The sequence below is a fragment of the Nannospalax galili genome, unplaced genomic scaffold (genome assembly GCF_000622305.1).
Source record: "Nannospalax galili isolate Female #2095 unplaced genomic scaffold, S.galili_v1.0 scaffold210, whole genome shotgun sequence".
Lineage (NCBI taxonomy): Eukaryota > Metazoa > Chordata > Mammalia > Rodentia > Spalacidae > Nannospalax > Nannospalax galili.
Genome location: NW_008329365.1, coordinates 1,076,323 through 1,099,046, shown reverse-complemented (window position 1 = coordinate 1,099,046; position 22,724 = coordinate 1,076,323). Strand labels below are relative to the sequence as shown.

General features: G+C 41.5%; 1 protein-coding gene across 1 annotated transcript in view; it reads right to left on the bottom strand.

The window, feature by feature from the left end:
• Grin2b (glutamate ionotropic receptor NMDA type subunit 2B) overlaps positions 1-22,724 on the bottom strand; it is a 500,196-nt gene that overhangs the window by 22,332 nt on the left and 455,140 nt on the right. Inside the window, exons 10-12 of the mRNA XM_029565662.1 lie at positions 6,667-6,827; positions 4,623-4,810; positions 2,067-2,305 (exon numbers count right to left, since the gene is read on the bottom strand). Of these exons, the coding sequence (XP_029421522.1) occupies positions 2,067-2,305; positions 4,623-4,810; positions 6,667-6,827 (588 nt within the window). The remainder of the gene's footprint in view (positions 1-2,066; positions 2,306-4,622; positions 4,811-6,666; positions 6,828-22,724) is intronic.

Here is a 22,724-nt window from a genome sequence, read left to right as displayed (position 1 = left end):
CACAGAGTCTGGTACACTCACAGGAAATGTGGCCAGGAGGTTGTCTGTATACCTTTGTATTTGGCTTATAATAAAACTTGCTGAAGACAGTGATGTGGCCATCAGAGTGGGGACACAGTTATACCAAGGGACAGGAGAAAACGGACTGGACATGGCCTCACCTACACCAATGATCTACCTTGATTGCCTTTTCTACATTTAAATCTTCACGTTTTAACAGAGTCCATGCTATAAACCCACAGCCAAAACCATTACCAGACTTAGACGCACAGGGCATTTATCTACCGATACTGAGGCCATTCTGCCCTGACTGGTAGCCACTCACAATTACCTCTCATTTCCAGCTCTGATCAATTGAGGCAGCTTTTAGCATTTTGGTAACCAAATAACAAGGGAGTGTGAACCAGATTCACACAGAGAATTAGAAAGCCCTGGGGTCAAAGAAAGATTTTTCTCCTGCGCCTTACATCATGGAAGGGAAGAATTGGGGCAAATATCAAGCATTCTATATGAATAAATAACTCCCTTGTTGAATTCTGTCCTTTATTCAGTCTTTAACTTAGGGTTTCCTTCTTATACTTAGCACTATAAATAATGTTCAGTCTTTAACTTAGGGTTTCCTTCTTATACTTAGCACTATAAATAATGTTCTACCAAATTAGTCTTGATGAGATTTCTGTGGACAGCTCCTTATTCAGGGCACCAAAGAAGTGGACCCATGAGAAGGGGCTGCAGTCTCTCCACTCCTAAAAGTAACCTCTCATTTGCTACCAGACTTGGGGCTTTCTCTCTGGGAAGGAATATGGAGAAGTGCCTTTTTGGACTGTGTCTTTACATCCCAGTGGATTAACTTGGAAAGCGGAATTTGCCCCAGTGGATAGGGGGTGAGGCCATAACTGTCATAAGGAAAATAGCAGTTGTGTGGGAAAGAAGCTCCTGGGAAGGGGATTCTACTTACTTTCCTGGCTCTTCCTGTCTGAGCCCTCTTAACAATGGCCATGAGTATTTCTTCTATGTGAGGGCATTGCTTATATCTGAGGGCTATGAATGAGATTTCTGTGATGGGTCACTATTTCCCATTGCTTCTGCCACTGTCCCATGGACTTGGGTAAAAGGGCAGATGGGGGACCACAACACACAGGAATGGGGATTCCCACAAGTTCCATTCTCCTGCTCTGATGCTACCGAGTGACCTGTATTAACTCAAAGCTAGAAAGGAAATGGAGTTGTTCCCCATTGGTAAAATACGACAGCAAACGTAACCAGAAAATGAAAAAATTTAAAGAGAAATCCATTTTCTTTCATAAATCCATTTGAATCCAAGTTGGTCATATCTGGAACAAGAACCTCCTAAAAGGTCACTTGGGTGCATCAGTCCTGAATGAGTTCTATAACCTTATTAACAAAATCAAAAGGGGCCTACTCTCTTTAAAAACTCCCCTCTGTGACCTGTGGATATTACCAAATTGTTTTCATAATACCTTGCTTTGAAGTAGAAATGCCTATATCTCATATCTAGAGAAATATATATCTTCTCCATACAGACACATTTATTTGTGATCTTCCTGCCTCAGCCTCCTGGTGCTAGTATTTCAGGCATGCACCATCACAGTCAAGCTTTTAGGTTCTCTAACTCCCCATACCCCACCTGTAGTTAAAACAGGGGAACAGCAAAACCATCAATAATTTTGATGCCTTCATGTTAGAGGAAGAGAGAGATGAAATCCCACATTTTAAGGAGAAACAGGATTTTTTTCAAAGGATTACATGACTGGTGTAGTCTTTATACAATGAATGGGGACAAACCGCATCTGGGGACAAGTCAAATTTCTATCTTGAGAGAGCTCCCAGTTATGACTGAGAATCAAATGCCCAAACCCCACACCAAAGGAAACAATAACCCATTCTTTGAGACATTTGAAATAATGTTCCATAGACTCCTAGGGAAGTATACATGATCTGGCTTCATGCTTTAGCCACATAAAGCTGGGAATAGCACATTCTTTCCACAGATCATGACAAAGCCATCCTTAATAAGCTCTAAGTATCTAAATCAAAGCACTTACTCTGCTGATGGAGAAGACCATGCCTGGCTTGCCAGAACAGACACCCATGAAACAATGCCGGAACTGCCAATAGAAAAGGTGTTCACAGATGAAGGTAATAAGGCTGAGAGCCATGGCTGCCCCCAACATGTAGAAGACGCCTGCCATATTGTCAATGTCCAGCTGGCTGCTCATGACCTCATTCTTCTCATTGTGACAAATGCCAGTGAGCCAGAGAGCTTCTAGTTCTTCCATCTCCCCTATAAAGAGGGTAGAGAAGGAGAGGGGTTAGAGAAAGGGGGACAGATGAGAGGAATATTAAGAGTGAACAAAAGCATGACAGAGAAAGAGACACAAAGAAAATGAATAAAGAACATTAACTACTTTTCCTCAATACCATTACATCTTAATTCATCAATGTATCCCATAAGTAGTGCAATGAATTAATTACAGGTGACATGGAACTTCCCTAGGGTTCTCCTTTATCTTTTCAGTTTAAACTGGCATATAAATAGGACAAACCATACGTTAGGCAAGTAACAAGTTCAAGTTGGTGTCGGCAATTTTGTGTGCCAAGAATTTGCACGAGAGTGGTAAAACTTGTGAATGGGCATGGGAATAAGAACATTTTTATTTATATTGCACACGAAGGTGTTCCAGGCTGCTGCAAGAAGGTCAGTGGGGAGGAGGTGAACAAACAGAAGGCTCATGTAGGGAGAGACATGAAGAACAGTTCACGTGGAATAACCCTCAGCTAAAGAAGTTGAATGAAAAGATTGATGCAAGAATTCTGAAGAACTTAGTGTCGAGCTAAGCACATCGTGCTTTATTCTCTAGACAGTGGGGAATAACAATCAAACAGGTGATTTGGAAACTCACTTTTAGAATTGTAAAGAGCAGATTAGATTGGAGAAGCAGAGGCAGAAGACATTGGGAGAGTTATCAAATCCCTAGCACCTCTCGATTTATGTATCTCTTTTAGATGAAAATATGAAAAGGCAAAGAGGAATAATTTTGAATAAAACAAGATCATCTACATCAGACCTGCCTCCTCTTAACACTGCTTAAGGAGACTTTGATTAGTTGAATTTTGTCAGATGTTAATGACTTTTACCTAGTATCACTGGATACTAGAAATTAGAAGTGAAGAAATCGTTCTCAAGAGGAAAATGAAACAAAACACGGACCCTAGAATGCCACTAATTCTATATAAACAGAATTCCAGAAATCTATTGGAGGAAATTTTTCTATCAATTCTGGTTTAAAGATTTGAATTTCATGTGCATGATCTGATGAGAGCTCTACTGGTTTTTTGTTTGTTTGTTTGGTCCTAGACACAGGCTTCATTTGTCTATAAGTGACTATGGTAAGAGCTCTTATATCAAAATGGCTCGTTAACACTCCAGCTAACAATCCCCTGCTCTTTCTGATGGGCATCCAATTACCTTTATTCATTTCTTTGGTTAAACTATGCTTTTCCTAACTAGCACTAGCCAGCTTCTGGAAACCCACGTCTGGGCTTCTGTGCCCAACTTCTTCCTAACAGAAATGGTCCTGAAGCCATAATCATGAGATGTACTTGGCTGATGGGCTGGGAAGCCGTGCAGAGAGAGGCTGCTCATCTGCATCTGGATTAGTTTCCATGAAGATGGTGGGAAAATTCAGTGCTTTGGACAATGAATTAATGATAAATACAGAAGACAGTGTAATAAAATGGACTCTTTCAGTCCAAGTTGGCTGTTCAAGTCAACTATCAGAATGATACAGGAAAGTGCCTTCTAGTGTTTGCATCTGAGGATGCTAACTCTGACACCTATCTCTTCAGCCAGAAGAGCGAGGCAGGACTGAGAGAAGAATGAGAAGAAAGCCACAAAGTCATTTCTCTGCCTTTTCTCTAGGAACACAAAGAGTAGAGTCCCTTTACAATGAGCGATAATCATTTGGAGCATCAAACCCTACTTACTTTGTCCCTGAAGTCTTCATTATACCACATAATCATCAAATGTACCCCCTTGATCAACTGCTTTAATCCTTTTCCTCATGTTTTATCCAGTGTGGGTTAGGTTGGGTCCTTGTAAAATTCATATACTGAAGTCCTAATTTCTGGTAACTTAGGATGTGACTAATTTAGAAATAGTGTCATTGCAACTACAACTGGTTATGATGAGGTCACTTTGGGGCATAGTGGGCCCCAAATTGGATATGACTGACTTAAGCGAAAGGTGAATGTGGAAAGGGACACATATGGAGGAAAAACATGGACCCAGTAGAATCAAAGTAGGCATCCAAGTGATGTTGCTCCAAGTCAAGGAACACCAAATACATCAGATGCCATGAGGCACGTATAAAATGGATTCTCCCTTACCACTCACAGGTGAAGCACAACCTGCTCACACCAGGAGTCTCCAGAACTTCAATATATCTTAGTGTTTTTATCACTCCATTCACAGACCCTGTTATACCCTCTCAAATCTCATCATACAATGTGAAATGCTGTTTTGGATGAAGGAGAAGAAAGGCTTGGATTTCAGAGTGGCCCTTGCTTAAGGCCCAGTGGGCACATTTCCTTTGACTCACCATCTCCAAACAGCTGCAGGATAGCAAGGTCCACCTGGCGCTTCCACCCGGAGTCTTTCTGGATGGCAATGCCATAGCCAGTAGACGCGAAGACCTTGCCACTGCCAATGGTCACCAGCTTACAACCTTCATCTCTCCCAGCCATGTAGTTGAGTACTGCTGCATCGTAGATGAAGGCATCGAGTTTCCTGCAGAAGAAAGAAGCAAACAAATTCCAAAGGGGATTGCAGAGCAAAACTACCCATTTGAGCCATTAATGTGATACAATAGGGTTCGAGGAAGTTATGTGGAAAACTGGTACACAGTAAGGCTCAAGTTGGATCAGGGCCAGAATCTGAAGCCTGCATCCTAGGATGATCTTGATGTGATTTCACGTTGGAAGGAGGACTTTGTTTACCCCTTTCCACTGGGAATGATAAAAATGTAAGTTGGCCCTGAAGCCAACTCATAAGCTGTGTCTGAAAAGGAGTAAAAAGGAATCAATAAAAATAATAACAGAAATAATGAAAAGTAAGCACTACAATGATAGCAAATAGCATGGGTATGATTTATATAACATTTTTCATTTCTCAGTTCATTACAGTCCAGAGTGGGGATAAGTGTGGTACGTGTGTTTCAGTGGATGTGCAATGCTATTTTGGTGGTCAAAAGGATTTCAATAGTCTCTTGTTCTGTGTGGCTCTGCTGTGAGGGGCTGGGATGGCGAAAGCAGAAGCCTGTGATACTGCAAGAGAAGGCAACATACAGAGAGCTTTCAGATTCCTAAGTAAATAAGGAAATCCTTTTATGAATCGAGCTTTGCAAAGAAGGAATGCATACAGAAAAGATTAGGAGGAAGAGCAGGAGAGCATGCATCAAAAGTAGAGGAAGAGACTCAGGTAAAGCCATGCGATTAAGAAGCCTGAGAGGAAGCAGGACATACAGCATGCCTGAACTTTCACAAATTAAGTAAAAAGCAAACCCTTTCTGACACGACAAGCCACAGGATACGTTACAAAATGCACCCTACAGGAAAGTGGCAGACTGAACCATCAAAGAGCTGGTGTAGCAGAACTATGGGTATACCAGGGTTCGGATTACCCAAAGCATTCCTACCCCAAGCTCAAATCCCATCTCTTGAAATCTCCTATGACTTTTATATTGATGAAACTGAATCTCACAGTATTTTATTTTTTAAAGATTTATTTTTACTTTACGTGTATGTCTGAGTACCTGCATGTATGTAAGTGTACCATGTGCGTGTCTGGTGCCTATGAATGCCAGTAAAAGGCATTAGAATTTTTTGAAACTGGAGTTACAGGTGGTTATAAGCTGCCACAGGGGTGCTGGGAACTGAAACTTGGTCCTCTGCAAGTGTAGCAAGCCTTAACCATGGAACTATCTCTCCAGCCCCTCTCACAATATTTTAAATAGCCCTGTGTCTAGGTGGCTCTTGGAGACCCAGAGCTACAGGGATGGTCAGAGGAAGTCCACATGCTGCCAGTCACCATACAACCAAGGAAAACAGATGTAAGTGTCTATCATTTTTCATGGATCTGGTGACCGAAAGGCAAGTGTGCCTGATGTGATGTGTGCCAGCACATTCACAGTTTGTGAACAAATACTTTTAGAGGACAAAGCAGAGCAACGAGGAATGCCAATCAAATCTGGAATTGGAGAGCAATCATCAACACTTCTTACGTTTTGTTATCTAAAACTTTTGCACATTTTCTCTTTTACTTCTCCCTTGTTAAGACATAAGAATGATCATTTTTAACCTCTTATAGTTTGTGTGAATATGTGTGCTTTCTCCTTGACACTTCCCTTCTGCTTTTTAATCTGTTTAATTTCCACTACATGGTTACATTCACGCAAATAGAGAAAAAAAATTGGTAGGACAACACACAGCAGTAACAGCAGAGGAACCTTTGTGCACTGGCTGGAATTATACCATCCAAGTTAGCTTGGAGATAAAATCTTCGCTTTAATGTTTTATGCCACCAATTCAACCTATGTTTAATAAAGGCGAGGAACTCAGCACTCTGAGCTTGGAAGCAGTTCTTACCCCGTTTTTAGGGAGAGCAATGCATCATCTACACCCCTTTGGTTGAACTTTCCCATGTAGGCATGCATTTCTGCATAGTTATTACGAATATTCCTCTCTGTGCTGCCATTGGGCACAGTCCCAAAGCGGAAAGGGGGTGAGAAGTCATTAGGTCTCTGGAACTGGAGAGAGAGAGAGAAAGGAGAGAGAAAGACAGGGACAGAGACAGAGAAAGGAAGAAACACTTTAGTAAAATGTGAGAGACATTCAGTCAGCATTAGGGAGTTTATAATGAAAAGAATACAACTGTAATTCACCAAACACATTAGCATCTCGAAGCGGACTTCAATTCAACCCAATTTAACACATATTGTTGAGAGATTTCTCTTTGCCCGACCCTGAGTTTAATGTATAACCCTATATGTTCCTTTTATACACACTGCTCAATATCCATGATGATGGGCTTCAAAGAGGTGCTTTACAGCCCAACTATGACAGATTATGGTCACTATTATTTCCCAAAACTGCCTAAAATCTTCACCCAGGCCTCTTAATTTAGGAACCCAAATACAGCGCCATTATATCATTAAGGGCACATACTGACATTATATTCATGAGGAGGCTATTTGAGAAGCGAATATATTCTAAGAAATTTCCTCTTGATCTTCAAAGCTCTATTTACCCATTGTAACTACATAAGGTAGAAGGTAATTTGCAAGATCCAATGTAATTTTAACTATGTTCCTCCCCTTGCTTAAATTCTGAGAGTGGAACCCCAGTGTCCTCCATAATGAATCAACATTTCTTGGATTTCTACCCCTATGACATCAGCTTTATTTCTAGCTATTGTCCTATAATGAGTTAAGTCTCCATGTTGCTTGCCAAGCACATGATTTGATCATTTGTCTCTCCTAAGCCTCCTCGAATCTACTTAGCAGAAGCTCACCTTTCCCTCTAGGCCAATTCGAGTCCTTCATTTCAAAATATAGCTGAAAGTAATTGCTTCAGGAAGTCTTCTGTGAATTCTTCTTTTATCAAGTTTACCCCAAAGTTATCCATTAACACTTATTATTCAGGTTTAGTGTACTATAATTTATACTAGAAATTCAATTACTCCCTAAATATACTGAGTAATGAGAACTAGTCTTTGATGTGGTCATTGAGTAATGAGAACTAGTCTTTGATGTGGTCATTATTAGTGTGAGTTTGAGATTGTGAACAGAAACGAAGACCAGCTCTGTCACTCTGTATGACCTTGGGTAGTTAACAGAAACTTGTCACCATTTCTTCCTCCATAATAAGGAGGTGATAATGCCCAAAGTTTTCAAGATTGTGAGAGACATATAATGCAAAAGAAGTACTTGATACAGTACTTGGTACACAATAAGTACTCTATAAATGTTCCCCATATTTTAAATTCATGTACATTTTAATTTTGCCTTTCCTGATAAATATCAGGCTAAGTTTTTCATTCTGTGAGGTTTTTTTTGTTCTAAGATGACAGGGAGTATAGACAGAGTATCCCTGCTATGCCTTGGAACAGAAAGGGCAGTGATGACATTTAAAGTGCTCTTGGTTTCAATATGCTCAATACTTTGGAGCTGTATTTGAAAATCTAGTCCATCAACTAGGGAAACACTGAATTTAAAACTGCCCAGGCTCAGTGTCCATTCTCCTTCTCACTATTTTAGTGTTTCATGGACTACAAATTGTCATAGCACAAGGAACCATAACACATTAAAACTGCTTAATGTTGGCCATAGTTAAGAGTACATAGTAAGAAACTCATGCTGTGGTGGTGGCAAGTCTGGGATGCTTCCCAAGACCAGACTCCTGACTGGAAAGCTCTCTTTTACAACGAGCCCTCCTTTAATGCTGTCAAGAGTTTTTACTTACTTTTAAAGGCATTGTAAGTTTTAAGTGAATAAAGATATGAGAAGAGTCAAAGGATTTTAGAATTGAATGTATTATTCAAAGCTAACTAACTTAGACCTTTCATTTGACAAATGACAAAACCAAGATCCAATGTGGATAATCTGCTCAATAACACCCAGTGGCAGCGATGGCTTATATTATCAGTGTTTTCACTGGCCTAATTATAAATGACTCCTCACTGTGCCCAGCAGCTAGCAAAGTCTAAAGTAAACAAGGCTATGCTTTAATGAAAGAGACAGGCACCAGAACAGTTCACATATCACTGTCAAATAGAGCATCCAGACATCTGAACAAAGCCATCGCCCCAATTCAAAACATAGTGGAGAGCACGATACGGGCAATGTGACCAGATAAACACCCTCTAATGTTACAGTCCACACTTTGCTAGGACAACAGCAAAGGATGTAAACATTGATGAAGATAGTCTAGATCTTAAAGTAGTTTCTGAACTTTCATTGAAAGTTATATTCAATTCTGATCTAGTACAGGGTCTGAAGGCAATTGAGGGGGGGATAAGCTAGTTTCCAACAAATGGTATGACAATCATTAGATATTCACATGCAAAGTGCACCTTATTCCACGCCTCAAAAGATGAATAGCAATCACTCCAAAGTTGTAAAAGTTTTAGGAGCAAATATAAAAGAATATTTTTATAAGCCAGAAGTATCCAAAGATTTGTTAGGTACAGCACCACATGTACAATCCACCAAGAAGGGGGGGAAATAAAGACTTCATCAAAATTCAGAACATCTCATTAAAAGATGCAGTTAAGATCATGAAAAGATCAGCCACCAACTGGGACAAAGCATCAGAAAATGAATTAAAGCTATTTAAAAAACAAATTAGATAACAATGGAGCAAGACTTACATAGTTTAAGTGTCTTCCATTAGAAAACAGAGAAACCAACTCGTACTCAATGAGAAGCAGGGGAAAAATAGCCACGTGGAAAGAATTTGTCTTGGAGGCTGCTTGGATCTAAATGCCAGCCCTGCTTCAGCCCAGTTGCAGGAACGTGGGCAAATTACTTAGTATTTCCAGAAAAATGGGACTTTGCAAGCTATTTTAATAACTAAGATAATACACAGGAAAGCATTTAACACTCCATCAAGCTCAAAACTGGTAGCTGCTTCTGGAGCAACGAAGTCCTAATATCTAAAATTGCCCTACGTAAGACAATGTTCTCTCAGGCTGAAAAGTCTTGTTCTTTAATTTGCCCCTTAAACTAGGCCAGCATGGGGACCGAGAGGGACAGCACATGGGCTCAGAATTAGCCTGAAACAGAGTCAGAAGCTCATCTTTTTCTATGAAAATTCTTATCCTGCTTGGAAAGATATGAGGTTTAAATAAAATGAACTTTTCTTCCTGTAAGGATGCACCCCTGATAGGTGACCCATGTTCTAGTAGATGGCCCAACACCAAGTCACATACTGGCAGAACTAAATGGACTCGGTTTTTAAAAAGGAGCACATGAAATTGGGAAGGCAGAGTGGTGGTGGGGATTAGGGAGGAACTGGAAGGGAAGGAATGGGTGGTGGGCTTGATCAAAATGCATTATATGCATGTATGAAATTCTCAGACAATAAATCTAAAAACAGCAGAAAACCATCATTGGAACTTGGACTTCATTAAAATTCATATTCACAGAGAACAGTATGTTTAAGAAGACTCATGGGGACAAAGAAAAAAAAAAATCTTCCAAATGCCTTGATGCTCCTAAAAATGCCCTTGTACTAAAACTTAGCCCAAGTTTGCAAGAAACTGTTGTTTAACCTAAGTGACAACTGATGGTCTCTGGGGTTTGCAGGAATTATACAATTTTATACTGCAAAGAATCAAAATGTCTTAAAACAGAATGGCAGGGGACCTTGAAAAATAATTTAAAAAACTAAAAATCTAATAAGCCAGGGAGACCAACAATTAAAGTAGTCTGATTTTAAAGTGGTAAAAAAAATTAAAACACTTTGCTGTTGTAAAACTTCCTGGAACTTGCAATATTTTTCTACGAGTCACCCAGATTGGGATAGTGAAGCAGGGGCGGGTGGAGAGGACGAACACTCAAGAATCAATCTCACTTCACAGAAGAGGTGATCAAAGCTCTGGAGAAGTCAAAGAAGTCACTCAAGGCTGCCTGGTGGAGAATGACCAGGACCAGCTGAGACTTGCCATTGCTAGCTGGGATGCTAATGAATCATCTTGCCCTGGCTTCCTGGTACGTGAAGTCACATGCTGTGAGTGGGGTCACCTAGTGAGGGCACTCTTCCCTTCCTAGGATCCCAAATGCTTGCTTCCATTCTCTCTGCTGAATCTAGTACTTGTTCCCGGTCATTACTGTAAGCTTTCACTAGCACAAGGGGCAGCACAAAGCCAGAATGTTAAGAGAATTGTAACATCACTTGCTCCTCCAGGAGAGGGGCAGTGGCGCAGAATTCAGGGCCCTGGGCCTTTCACATCATCATCATTAGTCTTGGCAGTCCTGCAAGGAGAAAGATGACTGGGTGTCAGAAGCAAAGGCCCCACTGTCACTGGGAAAGGCTGTGGGTCCCTGGGCTGTTTGGGCTGCCATCTCCCCATAAGAAAGTCTCACAGCCCTGACCAAAGAAAAAAAAGAAGAAAGGGGCAGCCAGGGTCTGATCCCTTTTGTTTTCTTATTGTCAAATAAATATTTGATTTTCCTAAGTACAGGGCTCTGCTGATTCATTAATAAAACCTTCACTCATTCAATACCAATGTATGTGATGGGAATAAACCTCATTATCTTCTTTAACTATGATAATTAAAATACATGAATTCACTGGGCAAATATTTACCTAGCATCTATTAGTGGAGAGGGCCATATTAAGATATAAAGAGACAGATTAAAAAAAAGACCCTATTTCCAAGGAGTTGGCATTTTAGGAAAGTCAGAAATGTTAACTGTTCATCCAGTTTTGTATTTATATTGTTGTTAATTTCTTCTTGCATGCGTCATTTCATTTATATTTCTATTCAGGAAGTATTTATTGGTCCAGCCCAGTCCAGCCCAGCCCAGTCCAGCCCAGCCCAGGCATCAGCTGAAAAATCAAGTGACTTTATCAATGCCATTTGATATTTCTATTCAGGAAGTATTTATTGGTCCAGCCCAGTCCAGCCCAGCCCAGCCCAGGCATCAGCTGAAAAATCAAGTGACTTTATCAATGCCACTTGATAAAGGGACACTCAGCCAAACATTACCCAAATAAGTGACCTCTCCACCCCCTGCAAGACAGTGAAATACAATGACATAGTTTTTATTTTGAGTTACTAAGCCCTGGAGTCATTCTGCATAGCAGTAGGTGACCGATTTGAAAAAGTGAAAATGAAATGCGGGGTAGAAACTAGAACTATATAATAGAATAAAGAGTGACTGATAGGAGAACAGGTCTTGACAGGCCATCATTAAAAAGGCCACTCTGAGAAGGTAGAATAAGAAGGACCAGGTATCCAGATCCTGTGGGCTATGTAGAGGGCTTTAGGACCTGGCCAATGCAAAGGCCCAGAAATGGGGCAAGCTTAGTGTGGCTGGGACAGCGAACAAGGTGAAGGAAGCCATAGAGCAGTAGGGCTACTGGGCAGTGGGAACACAGCAAGGGCATCTCATCGGATGACACAAACGCTGGCACACTGGGGAGACATGGGAGCTTTCTATTAGCACAAGGACAACAAAGCAGTGTCCAGACAGAGGTGGTGATGTGCTCAAAAACACAGAATGGTGGGAAAACCCAGGTGTGATCACAGACCACTAGTACCTTGCCATTGCTAGAGCCTCATAGATAAGGCCAGGTTGGCTGGAGCCTGACCTGGACAGAGATGGAGGCAGGACCTGGTTCTCAAAGGGAGATGAAATCTATGTAGTGGAGTTTAGAGTTCTCAAAGACGTGAGAGACAACAGAGCCTCTGCCTGAGCTCACATCCCAGCTCTGCTACTTGATAGCTGTGTGACCTTGTACAACTCACATAACTGTTCTGTCCCAGTTCCCATACTTGTAAAGTATATGTGCACAGCTAGTATGAAGGGTATTTAATCAGTTTTCCTGGACAGCAAGGTAGCACAGGGCCTGGCACATGATAAACACACTGCTTTAGCTCTTATTGGTAACATGATTGCTATGGTCATCATGATGTCACTGGAGGCAATCGGAGGATTCTGTCAGAATGACAAAACTGAGTTTTTGTGTTAGAAACAGTCCTCAGTCATCACCACATGAGCCTGGAAGGAACAAGCTGAGAGGACCTGATCTATGAAAAAGGTCTGGGCACTGGGGTGCAGGAAACTAAAACAAGATGAAGCATCACAAGTACTATCCCATCCTTCAAGAGTCTGACAGTATATGCACCACAACTAACATAGGAGACTAGGGAGGTAGCACTGCCATAAAATTCCAAGTGAGAAAGGCTGTCAGCAGGCTAGGACTCCTGGAAAGCTATCTGAAGGGGACCAGACTAAAGCTCCAAGGAGGATGGTGGAGCTTCAATACTCCTATAACCTGGGTAGTTTTGCCAGTCAAGTTTGAAAACACATTCATGAAGTCTTTAAAGACACAAGAGAGGAGATTCTGACAAAACCCCAAATCTCAATGCAGATCACCTCTGCTGCTCAGGCTGTTGTTTTGACGCCCAGACAGAGCCAGTTTTTGCTGAGCTGTCCCCAGTCCTCAGGAGGTTAACTGCAGTTTGATCAGGTGAATGACACCACACTAGGAGAACAGCTCTGCTGAGATGGAAGAGGCACAAAGCGCCTTCCAAGGTACAGGGCCAGCCTTAAAGACAGCTCTCTAACCCAGTCTGAGTCCAATCAGCATACGCAGATTAGGACAAAGAAGTCCTGTGACCTTGCAGAGTTGCAGATTGGACATCCTGTTCACAGGGAACCATTCATAGGAGATGAGGGAGCTGGGGGCTTTTGTCTTCAGAATCTGACAATCCTATGTATAAATATGCATTCCATCACTTCTGATTTTACATTTGAATCACAAAGAGAACTGATGCCCAAATACCACTCAGTCCTTCTTGGCACCCAAGAAAAAAGATACAAGGGTGGTTTTGGTCTGTAGTCTGTGTGCTGATGAGAATTCTACAGAGACCCCCTTTTTACCTACCCAGAATTTGCCTGCTGTTATCACTTTCAAATGATTGACTCTGGATAGCATTATTATCACCATTACTGGTAATATATCTATGAATTTTAATCTTGCATCGAATCTTGTCACCAGTACTTTCAAGATACAGGACAATTCCATCACACAGAGAAGTCCTCTGTGCTACTCCTTTGTGATCCCCCTCTCCCCAACACACACACACACACACACACACACACACACACACACACACACACACACACACACCCACACACACACACAGACAGACAATGATCCATTCCCAATCCCACAGCTCTATTTTTTCTACAATGTCATATAAATGGAATCACAGGCTGGAATGTAACCTTTTACCCTTTATTCATTATCACTGTATGTAAATGCACATGGTGTGTGTGAGGGTGCATGTACCATAGTGGGATTGTGGAGGTCAGAGGGCAACTTTATGGAACTGGTTCTCTCATCCTACCTTTATGTGGGTTCCAGGGATTGGACTCAGATCACCAGGCTTGTATGGCCTGAGTTACTGAGTCACCTTGCCAGCCCAGGTAGATAACCTTTAAAGACTGGCATTTAAACTGATTACAGTGCCTTTGAAATTCCTTCATGTTGTTGTGGTTGCATGTACCTGTAGACTGTTCTTTTTCATTGTCAAGTAGTATTCTATTGTACTGGTTTAGTCTCATCTTTTGCCTACAGCCACTATAAATATTCGAGGACAAATTATTGTGTGAGTTTCATCTCCAAGGACCAAAGCATGGGAGACAGGGGTCTTACACTTCTCCCATTCAGTCTTTTTACATGTCTTCTCTGATCTACCCAATTTCCTTAGGAACCATAGAGCAAGACAGAAACTGCCCCTGTATTCATTACCCAGGAGTGCTGCACTGGGCCATGCTACCTGCTCCTGTATCTTTCCATTCACCACCAACATACCTACAGTATAGAATAGTCTGTGTGTGATAGGGAGTAGGGAAAATTGTGGCTCAAGGAATCAGCCTCCTTCCTCCTCTACCACAATCCTTTCTAGGCCACAATGGGGGCAGGGGGAGGCCTTGATGAGCCAGCTTTGGTGGCACATGCTTGTAATCCCAATTTGGGAGGTTGAGGCAGGATGATTGGCTGTAAGTTTGAGGTCAGCCTGAGATACATAATGAATATTAGACCAGCCAACCAAGGACATATAGCAAGATTCTATCTCAAAAACAAAACTAGCCAGGCATGGTGGTGCACACCTTTAATCCCAGCACTCGGGGCAGAGGCTAAATCCCAGCATGCAGGAGGAGGCAGGCAGATCTCTCTGTGAGATCCAGGCCAGTCTAATCTCATAGTAAGTTCCAGGCCACCCAGGGCTACAGAGAGATCCTGCCTCCAAAAATGCAAACCAAACTAAATTGAACCAAATCAAAACAACAGCCAACTAAAAGACAAAAACACCACAGTTAAATTTTTTTTTTCATAAGAGGGTCAGATGACAACACAGTAAACTTTCTGGGGGTGCCACCTCCTTTTCTACTCTGTGACCATAAATGGTTGACACAGAAGTGACAGGGAGATAGTTTGCTTACACTGGGAGGACAATTTATTGCTAAAACACAAAACGTGTGTACGATTTCCTGGCTCAAATATCTAAGGCCAAATCTGGGCTCTATCTATATGACTTAATCAATAAGCCACGTAGCTTTTGAAATTGAATTTTAACAATATCTGTAAATGAGAAATAAGGCATAATAGCTCATTTACAAATGTTCGATCCCAAAACATGGTTCCCAGTGTGGTCACTCAAGACTCTGCCCATGGGTTAACCTGACTGTGGACACAGTGGTGGGTTAGGAAGTCAGAGTTTTCACCCTCCTGAAAGTGCCAATATAAGATGGAATTGGGAGTAACTTATCATTCTTTTGTGGCTAGGGAGATGGACCAGTTGGTAAAGTGCCTGATATGTAAACACAAAGACTTGAGTTCAGATCCACAGAACTCATGTAAAAAAGCCCGTTGTTGGTGGTGTGTTCCTGTAACCCCAGTACTGTAGGGAGCTGATATAGGCAGATCCCTGATGCTCACTGGACAGCTGGACTAGCTGAATCCATGAGCTTCAGGTTCAGTGAGAGACCCTGATTCAAAAAATAAAGGTGGAGAAGTATGGAGGAAAGATATTATGACACTGACCTCAGACCTTATCACACACATGTACCCATGTGTATGCACATCTAGCTGCGTGTGCACACATCCACCATAACAAGTGTACACACACACAAAAAAAATCCCAAATAATTATTTTTACATTTCATTATAAATCATTCATCAGAGACAATACTGTTCAAATACTGTTCATTCAAAGAAGGAAGCTGAATCGTGGTAATAATGGCATTTCAGCATGTGGCAAGAAGACACAGATGTATGATTAAAATGCCAACATCACCCCAGTTCTCTTCCTGGGCCCCTGCTGGACCCAGTGACATTTTGCTACTGTTGGACAATAAGCACTGGACGTCCTCATTGTTCCTGCTCCCTTTACTCAGTGTCCACAGTAACTCACACACATGCACACATGTGCACATATACACATGTGGATGCACATGCAAGTATACATGTGAAGACCCCCTGCACTTGCATGTGAGAAGGGTAGTGAGCTGCCCTTTTCTTGCTCTGGCCACACTATAATTCTAGGATATGCCTGCAGGGCTCTGTGTGCTGTGCTGTTGGGGAAGAGCCCTCTGCTTCTCTGAGCTCAGTGTGGAATAGGCATTCTTCCAGAAGGCTCCAGAGGGAAAAAGGTGAGGGAGCAACTGGAACTTTCTCTTCCATCATCACCCTCCTGCTGCAGCTTGCAGAAAACAAAATCTCAGTTCTTCGGGTTCCTGGAATTTAGTTAATAATCATGTTTCCTCACAACAATGACCTTAATGCAGCAAAACAATCATTTCTTGTGAACTTTATAAAATTTGGATAAAGAAACCTTAATAAAATGTTTCCTGAAATATTTAACAAAACCAATGAATTACATCATATTGCATAGTAGGCAGCCTGGTCCCTGAGCTAGGAAAAGTCAGGTGAAAGGGTTTGTTCCTGAATGAACCATATTAACTTTATTTGCTGTGTCCCCTGGAGTCTTAAGTGTGTGGCAAAGTCAGGTGTCTTGCCATAAGATACTGTGAATACATGCGAGGTGGGCACAAACCATGGGTATGAGGTTGAGCTCCAGGATGAAAGGAGGCAACAGATACAAGCTCTATGTTACAGATTAGCTGGAAGTAATAATGATTAATGGCAGCAACAGCTAGCACCTTCTCACATCATATCCTATGTATCACACAGCTTGTATACAGCCAGTCATGACTCCCCTCTTCAAACCCATGAGGTGGGCACTATTACTCCCATTTAATGGGTAAGAGCACTAATACCCCACCAGATCATTTGCATCGATCCATGCAGCTAGGCATTAGCATAGAAAAGATTCAAACCCAAGGTCCTCACACATAATTGCAAACCACAGCGTACCATCCAATTCGGACAGAACACAGGCTCAGCAAACGGGAAAACTCAAGAATCCAAAGAACAAATGAACATACTGAGGTCCCAATGGGAGGGAAAGGAAGGGCCATGGATGCTTAGAGCGACAGGGAATGTCATGAGGGGATGGGGCTGGGGAGGTGGATTGACATCTACACACAGGCCATGATTTATTATAGGCAAAGAGCGAGCGTGTGAGGACATCAGAGCAAGCACTACAGTGTGAGCAAAGACATAGAAGCCCAGGGGCATGGTGTGTACACCACAATTGGAAGGAATGCTCATATGGCAAGCACTACACACTAATATGGTGCCTACGTGGAAGCCACAACATGAACATAGGGAGTGGCCAAGCCAAGGAAGGGTCCAGCATTCAGATGTGAGTTATTGTTCAGCTGAAGAGTACAGCAGGTACAACAGAGAGGCTGGAGAAGAGGCTGACTAGACCTCAGTAGATGAACTTGTACTGAGGGACTTGACACAGTAGGCCTTAACACAAATGACAGAATGTATGAATTCCAGTGGTGGTGGGGATTGCAGGAGGGTGCCAGTGGGGAAAGGGGAATAAAGATGATTAAGATTGTTTGAGATGTTCTGTATGAAATACATAAAAATTCAATTAAAAAACTTAAAAAAGAAATGCCTTCTAGAAAACTACTAAGAACTTGGACTATGGTATCATAATAGAAAAAGACACCCAGGTGGAAACCTTAGGATCAGAGCAAGGACAGAGAGGACATCAGAGCTGACCTCCTGCTGTTGTTCTCCCACATGCCTTAATTTCCCTCCTGATGTCCTGACAGTTGCCAGAACATGTTGGTCAATTCCTGCTTGAGCATCCTTGTCTCTTTTCCCCAGAAAGCCATAGATAACCCACATACTGTCTGTCAGTGTCTAGACCCCACGGTCTTCTCAGAAAGGCCTCCCCTTCGCCAGCTGAGGAGAAACTGCAACTTCTCTGTCAATAGAAATCGATCATTTCTTTGTAACTGCTTTATTTTCCTCTGTAGTGGTTCATGCCTTCTAATATTATATAAAACTATCTTTTCAACTTTCTACCCACAAGATTTTTTTTGTTTTTTGGTCTGTGGCACTCACTGCTGTACCTCCAGTGCCTAGAACAGTCACTCGTCCTTAGTTGGTTCTTGGTATGAGTGACTGAACGATCTAATGAATGAATGCATTGAATCACACAAATGTGGGGCTGTGTTGTATGCTAAAAACCCCATTCCAGGTGCACTGCTTACTGGTTAATGCAGAGTTGTGTCAATATGGTTGTGTGTGATGTCTCTTAGATCAAGAGCTGGTATGATGAGTCCTGGTGGTAAGGAGGTGATCTCATCAGCATGCCAGTTGAGGACATCTTTCCTAGCACGTTCTTCATTTTTTCCTTCAAATAATGTGTCTGCTCAGAGATTCTTTAATATCTTGTCAGATTGAGGACTTGACAATGCCTATGAATATTTCTTTGACATCAAAAATGTGACAGAATTGGAATGATTACAGTAACATGAATAGGAAGTGAACCAGGGGTATAAGGACAGGAGCATTTGAGTTTATCCTTCAACAGTCCATGTGTGACAGGTGGCTGTGGCTGTGTTCCTTCACCCAATAAAAGGCTTCTTGTCTTCCGCTGCACTCCCGTTCCCCAATGATTAGGGACAGTGCAGGGGGTTGGTCCCGATTTTGTTTAAAGTTGTGGGTACAAGAAGGAGAAATGACCTTTAAAGAAGAGTTTAGGTGACAGATGCAGATAGATTCACCATGGAAACAGAAATTCTGCAGTCATTGCACCAGGAATTTGGGGGCAATTACTGGAGCTTACTACCAAGATTTCTATATGCAACATGCCTCACTGAATCCTAACAGCACCAGCATCTTCAGAGTCATGAAGCTGGGTTGGATCTTGAACCTCACAGGACTATGCTAGGTGAGACTGGGGCCAATCAATGAATATCCAGGAAGGGGCAAGTCGGGAGACAAGCACGCATTCACTGTCCTAATAATCGATCTGATCAGTCAGATCCAAACTGAGAAATGGCAACGTCAGCATGTACATATCCTGCCTGTCACATTGTAACCCACTTACAGCACAGCAGAACTTTTTTCTCTGGTCAATAAAGTTGGCTCTACACAGAAATGTCACAGTTAACAGAATGTCAGTGCCAGGAGGTAGCCTAGCAAACCCAATAAGCATGCTGCATCCCCTCTGAGATTCACAGTGGATCTCACAGGACAGGGCTCTGAAAACCCTCTGGTAAAGAAACTTGTTTAACTTTGACAAGCTATTTTTCTGGATTTACCACCCCCCACCCCTGAATATCCATTATTTTTCTTTCTGGCATAATTGTAAACTATGAAACAGAGTTGGGAAAATGTGTAGTGTATGACTTCCACACTGTACATAGTAGGAAAGAAAGGTCAGGGCAAGTTATGACCTAAGACCAAAAAGTCTTCTGCTCTAATTGTGTTATGCATCCCTTTCAAAAAATATTTTTAATTGAATTTTTGAGATTTTCATATAATATAATTTGATGATATTTAGATCTATTCCCTTATCTGCACCTCCCCTTACTCCCCCCTGTTTGATTCAATGTACTCTATTGTATCTATAATAAGGCCTATAGAGTTCAATTTGCGTTCTGAAATGACCTTCAGTGTGGGTCCATCCACTGGATCCCAGTTAACCTACCAAGAGTCATATCCTTGAAAGAGACTGGTTTTCCCCTTCTCAGAAGCCATTGGTTTCCAACAGCTCCTCAGGTAAGGTTGGGGTTTCTTCCCCACTTCCCCATGTCTATACTGGGATTTTGTGTGGCTTGAACTTACATAGGACTTATGTATGCTGTCACTATTGCTGTGAGTTCGTATGAATAACTGACCAACTATGTGGAAAACTTAGTTTCCTTGTGGTCATCCACTACCTCTAGCTCTTACAATCTTTCTGCCCCCTCTTCCACAATGATCCCTGAGCCTGGGAATGCCTCATCACCTGTCTTGGGTGCCCAAGCTGCTCAAGAAACACAGGAGAATCACTGGCAAGGGAACACAGAGATTCATATCAATGAATCAAGAGATTTAGGATCAAGTCTTGTGCCTAAGCCATCCATACAGACCTCCACGAGGTATGCATCATGAGGGGATTGCTGCAAAAGCATCAATAACCAAAGTGTCAGAGACGGAAATCAACACTCTGAAGAGACTAAAGCAAAACCAAAATCTTACTTTCAACCCTTTTGCTGAATATCATCCTAAACTATATTCATTCATACTCTAAGGCTGTCATTCAATCAAGTACATTCAGTGAGCACCCACTGTGTGTTGTGATACAAAGATGTAAGTGCTGCATTGGAACTTAGATACAAAAGACCATGGTTGGTTTAAGAGATGTTTGATATGCACTTATTCTAGGAAAATCCAAGAAGCTACTGTTACTTTTAGTAGTCCCTTTATGAGATCTTGTTTTTGTTGTCACTTATCTGCCATCCCCTCTAAAAGTAGAACTGGTTAATAGTTCTCCTGGGGCTGGCTGCCTTTTGTTAAATGAGTAATGGATCAGAAAATAGCAAGTGCTCAGAGAACAGGTGGTTGATTGAGAAGTGAGATCTCCCCATTCAGGGGACAAAGCAGGCTCACCAGCAGCCTATTGGAGAGAGACCTGTTCTACTATTCACAAACAGGAGACAGGTGATAACCAGGGACTTAGAGGAAGCCAAATACCTCACCAAGTAAGTCCTAAAAGAACTCTGCGATGTAAGCTCTGATAAGCCAAAATAGTAGTGCAGCTGGAAAGTTCATTTATTCAGTTTTCTTAAATATACCCAATGTAGATGGCTTGACAGGAACTAAAAAGTATGAAAATTCTATCTGGTACTAGAAATTTCAAATATTTCCTATCTGCATTACCTTTCTTCCTAGCCATTTGTTATGGAAGTATCTCTCACTGTTTCTCAAATTCAAACAGCTAATATAGAGTGGATGGCACTGCATTACACTGTGAAGATGACGTGAATTACAGAACTGCCTTCTCATTCATTCATTGACTAAACCATCCATTCATTCCTTCAATAAATATTTAAGTACCTGTATGTGTCTGACTCTATTATAGTTACTACAAATATATCAGTGAACAAGGCACAAAAATTCTTGTTCTCACTGAGGTTAAAATCTAGAATGGAGAGACAAATGAATAGAAATATATTAAATACTAGTATATGATGCTATATATCATGTAGTTTCTATTATGCGTTAAAAAAGACAGGGAAGAATAAATTTCTTTTATAACTTCCAGTAGCTTAAAATTTTTTTTTCCAGAAGTGGAAATTTTTCCTAGAACCATGAGACTCCTAGGCAAGCATTCTACCACTGAAGAACATCTCTAGCATCTTTCAAACTTTACATTACATTTGTACCTGATGACTGGAGGTCACACTTCTGTATCCCGACCTGTTGAGAATTTACTACTTGGATGTATCCTCCTCTTTGAATCTAGCTCCATAACCTGGACTGAGCTCTCAGAACAGCTTCAAATTTTCATCTTAGAAACATTACATTTATTTTCTACTGTAACAGCTAAGTTTGTTCTATTTCAGTTCCAGAGGAGGGGAAGAGACTTTGTTTGGAGGAAGTATATGGACTGAAGAAAAGAGGTTGCTGGCAAGACAGACTGCTCTGGATGGCAACTCATCCTTGGGAACTCACACAGATGAGTCCATTTCACACCTGCATTTCAAAAAGCCTAATTAAAGGGAAACATACTCACTAATGAGGATATTTTCTCACCTGCCTAGTGGGGAGTTGTTCAGAAGCTTATTTATCAAACAATATCATGTTTCTATTAAGAGACTGGCTGGCAAATTCTTTTAATGGATCTAAATATTGAGTATCAGGTTTCTCTGTCAATGGATTACAGAGAAGCTAGATTCCTTTAAAGCTATTTATGAAACTTCAACTCAGAAGGTAACTCATAGAATGGGAAAAAGAGCCAAAGTACTCTGTATAGAAAGATGCTTTACTAGCTGGAGACATAGGCAATCATAAATGCTTGCCACGAGTGTTCAAGGTTCTGGGTTCCAATCCCAGAACTGATAACAAGGACTCCTTATGAAATGAGGATGCATGGTGGGAGGGTAGAGATGAAGGAGGTGGGGATGTTGAGCCTATGGGGCAGCTTATCAACTACACGGGGAAGCATGCTGTTTTCTGTAACCTCTCAGAGAATGGGATGGAAATTGCTCTTTAAGATGACATCAGATAGGACTGGAGCACTAGGCAAGTGCTCTGTCATTGAGATATATCCCCAGCCAAAAAACATCTCTCCTTCAGCCTATTTCATCACTTTTCCCCATTAATTAATTAGTATTGGCTTCTGGTTCTCAGGTTTATCAATAAGTTTAAAGAAGACCAGCTTCTCTGTAATCCATTGACAAACATGATATGTGGGAAAGAGAATTATATATGGTATTAGTTACTTTCTTATTGTTGTGATTAAATACCCCCCCAAAAAAACAAATAATAAG